General features: G+C 55.4%; 1 protein-coding gene and 1 non-coding gene across 2 annotated transcripts; one reads left to right on the plus strand and one right to left on the minus strand.

Annotated features, from left to right (window-relative positions):
• Positions 1-377: 377 nt before the first annotated feature.
• LOC128276421 (sodium/hydrogen exchanger 9B2-like) lies at positions 378-4464 on the minus strand. The gene is made up of 7 exons (XM_053014884.1): positions 4390-4464; positions 3906-4242; positions 2319-2792; positions 1312-1487; positions 1122-1228; positions 754-1059; positions 378-680 (listed from the first exon to the last, which is right to left on the minus strand). The coding sequence occupies exons 1-7, from the start codon at positions 4400-4402 to the stop codon at positions 378-380; spliced, it is 1716 nt and encodes a 571-aa protein (XP_052870844.1). The 5' UTR covers positions 4403-4464.
• On the plus strand, positions 3477-3548 carry Trnae-cuc (transfer RNA glutamic acid (anticodon CUC)). The gene has a single exon. It is a non-coding gene; the product is annotated as a tRNA-Glu (tRNA).
• Positions 4465-6455: the final 1991 nt, after the last annotated feature.

A 6455-nucleotide genomic window follows, 5' to 3' on the forward strand; every position in this document is an offset into this window, starting at 1 on the left:
GCAATTTTCGAAACGGTCCGAAAAGTTGTTTCAAGGAATAGCCTTCAACACATTCTTCGCTTCGGTTCCTGTTTCAACTGTTGAGTGTAAAAGGTGTCCACACGGTGCTTGCGGAACGATATTGAAGATTTGAACCTCTCCACAAGACCGGACCGTTACGCAAACCGCGCATAACATTGATCGTTTGTCCATTTCGAAAACCACGTTTCCCAGCACGTTTTGGTCACCTTAGTATCTAAGTATCTCGGGCTAAGTCTAATGAGGATACGCTGCCGTTTGGACCCGTTCTTTGATGAACCCCCATGCCCGGGGACTAAGTAATGGCGGGCCTTACAGTGCTAAGTACATGGTGCGTCTTGCGAGATCCTGCGCTCCCGTCACTGGTACCGATCATCGTCCGCCGTCACCGATCGTTTCAGCCACCGTGGCGCCAGCTTCACCATCAGCAGCGCACCGAGCGGGGCCGTGAAGATGATTGCCAAAACCGTCACAATCAGCACGGTTTGCGCCCTTCCGTAGTCCTCCTCCGGTGCGCCGAGTGCCCGGGCAAGGTCGAGCGCCGCCGGACCGAGTGCCGCCTGGACGGTGGCCTTCGGGAAGCCGGACAGCGTAACGTACGCCCGCTCCTTCCAGTTCAGCTCACTGCCTAGAGTGGAGCAGTACGAGAACGCCAGTCGAAGCTAGAAAGAAGCCGCGGCCTAAAACAGGGCTAATTAATTGTCGGGTTCCTTGGCGGGTGTGCGGAACACTTACCAGCACGGCGACGACGAGCGTTACCATCCCGTACAGCACCGTTTCGCCGGCCCGGACGGAAAAGTTGACTTCCTTGCCGATCAGCGAGAAAGACACGGGCTTCAGAAACTTCCACACAAGATCGAGGTACGCGCCCACCTCCGCAGCGCCACCGTCGGGCCGCTTGCGCCACCCGGTGCCGGCCACGAACGCCGTCACGATGCACCCGAGCGCCCCGGCCGTCGGGTAACCGATCGCCTTGCTGCCAACGACGGACAGCGCGCCGGCCAGGGCCGTCATCGTGAACCGCAACCCGGCGCTGTACCTCTGCGGAAAGGCGAAGCGAACGTAATTAAAATTTCACCCAAAAACGGGGTGGAGGGCCTTACCGCGTGGTACGATGGCAGGTGCAGAAGGACGAGACCGCACGCGGACCCGTAGCCGAGCCCAATTACGATGCCGATCGGGCCCTGCGCGATCTGGCTGGTGACGTTACCTGCGGAATAAGAACCGAGGGCGAGAAGCTTTAGTCGCCAACAAGCGGAACGAACTGGAACGCTACCGCCGACCCCCACTTACCGGTGACGAAGATCAGGCCCAGGATGACACCGAACAGGAAAATTGCCAGAACATCATTACAGCTTGTCACGGCGATGATTAATGTGTGAATGCCTTTGCCCAGACCGAGCCGCTCCTCCTTCAACCGCAGCAGCACCGTCACGACGACGTTTGGCGAGATGGCCGTCACCACCAGCCTGCGGGCGAACAAGGACAACGGACCGTTAGGAGGTCGATGCAGGGCGTGGAGCGGAGTTTTTTGCATTCCCTTCCGATTCGGGCCCGGTTCGGGCATCGACACATTGCACGAACAAGGTGAGGTGTTGGTGTCGCACACCCCCCATTACCATCCCCCTCCCAGGATGCGAGCCGCACTCTCGAGGGTTCGCACCGGCACCAACAACGGCGCATTTGAGGGCACGGGCAAGATTATCATAAAACCGCGGGCGAGGCGAACCCTGGAGCCCGCTGCAACTGACGGGCGCCCGTCTCTTCGGCGCTTTTCATCGAGTGGAATGAAATTGATTCCGCCACGCCACGCCACGCCACATTCCGGAGGCACCTGCAGGACTCGGGCGAAAGGCAGCAATCCATTTAGGGGCCCGCGCGTCGGCGGTCGGCACAATAATGATCCGGAACCGGTACCCCGTTCCATTCGCCACGGCTGGCCACCCTTCCTCGCGGGAGTTAAAAACTCTTTAGGGCACCCTCCCGTTTCTTTTACTGGTGCCGCGCTTCCGGTCGGGATTGAAGCGTGGCACACAAGGAAGAAAAAACGGCACCGACCCCCTTTTGCGGCCACCGGATGAAGGTGAAAAAATTTGCGACCATTGCGAGCAGCGCTTTTATGTGGCTTTCGGTACACTCTGCAGCATCCATTAGCGAGGACCGGTTGCGATTCTTTCTCTCCCCGCTGGCCCCGCATTTTTTTTTCCTTACCTCACTTCCATTTCGCGTAATTCCTTATCACCCAGCGCACCGCGTTTACAACCAAATTATAGCATTATCCGTGTGTCCGTGCTACTCACCCCAGAAGGACGCCCCAGAGCCAGGGCAGCTCGAGGAGGTAGTGTGAGAGCACGGCCGTGGCAGCAACCTCGGCCACGCTCGGCAGCACCGTTAGTAGCATGATGAAGCGGAAGAGGGACCGCAGGGCCGCGTAGTCCAGTCCGAGACCGGCCAGCAGCATTATGTTGACGAGCGCCATCTCACGCAGGAACACCTCGAGCCGCTCGTAGCCACCGAAGTCCGCCCAGCCCACATTGGCGTACAGGACGCCCCAGCCCAGCATGCCGAGCATGTCCGGGAGTCCGGTCAGCGAGACGAGCTCACCGCACGTTTGGGCGCCCAGGAACAGGAACGCAAGGCGCATGAAGCCACCGGTGGGATCGGAGAGACCGGCTGGCAGGATGGACCATGCGATGGCCCACAGGAATCCGAAAACGACCAACAGGGCCACTGGCTGGGAGGTGACCGGCCAGCTGCGCTGAACCGTGGGGCATCTGTGTTTATGGAGAAGCGAAACGAGATATGTAGAGTTGACACCGTTTCTGGGAATCCTGAAAAGTAATTCCCACAAATCGAAGCGATACCGAATTTTGCTAACCGAACTAGAACCGAATATAGGGAACACGTTGATGACTCCGACCGAAAAGCATATTTCAACCGCTCGAAGTATTGCCACTAGGAGTGCGTTCGGAGAAGGGCGCCGCAACCACTGAAAATCCGGTTACAGTTCTGCCGAAAAGGCCACCCATTTTTCGCGGAGCACATTTTATCGAAATAATTTCATTTTGTACCGAAAAATTCAAGTTATTCCCGCGAAATTCGCTCATTCGATATTTTGCTCCCAGCGCTTCATAACACTACGTGTTAATGGAGCAACCACAGGGAAATGTGGGCGGTGGCATTTCGCAAAGCTAACTCCACCAAATGGCCTGGGAAATGAGAAATTATTGAATATTCGAAGCGTCTCCCGGAACCGAAAACAAAAGCCTTCCGCCCTAAAATCCGGAGCGTGTTGGGCGTGTCGAGTATCATGATGAAAACCACCAACAAAGTCTATTACCATAGCAACCGACGGCAGCCGGGAAATGCGACGATGCAGAACGCAAAACATCGTTTTTTGGTTACTCCGTTGCTGATCGAGAGCTTGTGTTCGTTGCCGATCGCCTTCCCGTCAACAGTCCCATATTGTCTAGTGGTTAGGATATCCGGCTCTCACCCGGAAGGCCCGGGTTCGATTCCCGGTATGGGAAAAAGAAATCTTCCTTTTTCCCCCTTCCCGTAGCATAACCTTTCTTTTGATCAATTGGTCCATTAATTGAAAACTGCCCAGTAACTGTACTCAATATGTAATAAGCTCAAATTTTAGTGAGATCTGCAATGGGACAGTGCAAATTGTTGAGTGCAACTTAAGTAAGCAAAAGGTCCTTTGTGACATTTTCCAATTCCCTTAACTTGGTAAGTAATTCCTGGCCAATCTGTTGAATAATCTACAACCCACACAAGATGATCTTTTCATCGTCTGGCACGGGACTTTCTGACCGATGTGTTACTCAAGAAATGATTCTAAAAATATAACCGCCAAGTATTTGCGTAGGTTCTAGACACACCCAGCTGGCATGATCGTTATCTGTCGCCCCACCGGGTAGAAGTTAGCAAAACGACCCCACAGGTCCACCAGATATATGTACTTGCTGGGTGCCGTTGACGGTGTCACCGGCATTCCGCCGTGGTTAGCCGTCCGGAGCACTGTGCCGTCGGTGAGCGGGATAGTCCCGGCGCCGTCCCGGTTGGGCTGCGATTGTTTTCCGGCAAACGCCATGGCCAGATCGATCGACGGGATTGGTCGCGAACGTCCGTCGCGTTCGTCTATTTCGGTCGACGACTGCCCGTTGTTGGTCGTCGACGGTCCGTCTACGGAACCTTCCTCGACGGATGTTATGTAAACTGATACACGAGAACGAGAAAGGCGAGAATCGAGATTAGAGCGCGAACCACAGATCGTGTCCGGAGTTCGAATTTTGCGCAATCAGAGCGCGGATCGCAACTTTTGTCAGCACTTTTCACATCGAAGGTTCAGTTTACAAACTTTACATTTTCGTTTCATTTTCCTCTGCCCGCCGCCCGCCGAAGGGTCACTATTCCACAAACAAACACACGGCGGACACGTGCGGCCTCCCGCTGGCCGCACATCGGTCGTACTGAAGCGTCAACTGACAGCACGATCATGAGCATCCCTCCCACACGTTGTAGACGTTATCAATTATGAACGATTAATTCCGAAGGCGACAGCTTCATTGTCGCGTCGACCCACACACACACACTGTCACTTACTTCTCGGTGGCGTCCGGGCATGCATCGAAGTGTGGCCCGCGACAGATCAGTCGATGAGATCTCCAACAGCAGCCCTTAGATCTGGAGGAACAACACGTTCACGCTCGGCACGGCACATAATCCTAATCGCACCAATCCGCCGTAAGTGTCCGGAGCGGACCGGTATTTATAGGTTCCGGTTCGGTTCCCGGGCTGGCGCAACACCTAATTAGTCTTATCTTTATCCCGGCGTGTTTGCGCTCGGCAAGATGCTAGCTGTTCTTCTTGGCCAACCCGTCGGAGTCCAACCTCCGGGAGAAGAAAAAAACCTCGAAGTTACTGGGGAGCTTTATCACCCAACGAAAGACGGCCGGACCACCAGATAAGCGGATTCCGATGGACTCCAAAAGGGGATTCGGAACATACGTAATATTTAAAACCATTCCAGAGCAGACCGAAGCGATCCAAGTAAACTGTCCAACGGCCGGTGAAGGATGTGTCGTTTCTTGAGGCTCCCATGTTCTGCAGTCACCTGTCGGTTGTCGATTGAGGTTCGACGCAGTAGACAAAGCTTCCTTCACCTACACGGTCGTAACACTCGTTCCCTGCTGCCCCCAGCCGGTGATCACTCAGCTCACCCAGCCCATTAGACGAACGCCTGGGGCTAATTTGCCTGCAGTACTTCCACACCGGGAACACCCGCCCGGCCATCGGTCTACTTTCTAATCGTCTTATGGAATTTGATAATGTTGGACACAACAACAACAAGAACAGCAGGCCAGACCTTCGAAGGCGAAGCACTCGGTGGCCAAAATAATCGACGCAATGTGTGGACTGCACCGGTAAGACACCTGGGCCGCCCCCCTGGAACCGCCAGTGGTCAACCGGCCCCGATAGGGGTGCGGTTCTGTTCAGACACCACCCGAACCACGCCACGGCTAAATGTGAATGCATAAATGAATGGAACCCTTTTGAGGCGAACCCGACGAACACCTGACCCACGGAAAGCCGGAGCCCGATAAAGTTGGGTCCGGAGTTTCGTCCCTTATGCTTAATGCGTCCGGGGGTCCGGAGCAGTCCGGGCGTCTGCATTTATGCAAACGTGGTACCGGAACAAATCACCCGACCGGCACTCGGCCGGGAAAGCCTCCTTCGCCGGATGCACCGGGGATGGGCACGCGGACAGGACAGGGGTAAGCAACTGGCTCACCTCAGCCAGATGGAGTTCCGGGGCTTGTAGTTTGTGTTGTGGGAAACTCTAGATACTTTTGCCGAGCGTTCTCTCTCACTCTCTCTCGCCGACTGCGCCAGAGTCCTGCTCTCTATCTTCGGCTGTCCTATCTTGGTTCGCGGGCGGTCGGACACCGCAAGGCTGTGGGGGGGTTGTGCATTTCCGCCTTCACGTTCGTCTCCCGATGCCTTCTGAATCGATGCATAAAATTCGTCCGCCGACCATTCCCGAATTTTCCCCTACGTGTGTGTGTGTGTGTGCGCGCAATTTCAACACAAAATATGGGAAGCTTTGATCCGGTTCTTATTAAATTTGTATGAATGGAAATACTTATGGTCGAGCGGGCGGGTCGGGCCGGGCCAGCCGGGCTTGTGGTTCCGGAAGGAACCGGAAGGGGACACAGATCGATAGCTTCGCATCGCCCATCGAGCAGCGGATGTTTGGGAGAAAACTTTTGCTCCGCCACTACGTCCCAGGTCCCGAGACACTGAACCCGTGAGCCAGAAGGACGTGAGCAACATGAAAGCAACAACCCAAGCACTTCCCCCCGGTGGGGGGCGTCGGAGGGCCGATGACCATTACGGAAGAGATAACAGCCACAGGGAACGGGGGGGGG

This window comes from Anopheles cruzii, unplaced genomic scaffold (assembly GCF_943734635.1).
Source record: "Anopheles cruzii unplaced genomic scaffold, idAnoCruzAS_RS32_06 scaffold01153_ctg1, whole genome shotgun sequence".
NCBI classification, from domain to species: Eukaryota; Metazoa; Arthropoda; class Insecta; order Diptera; family Culicidae; genus Anopheles; species Anopheles cruzii.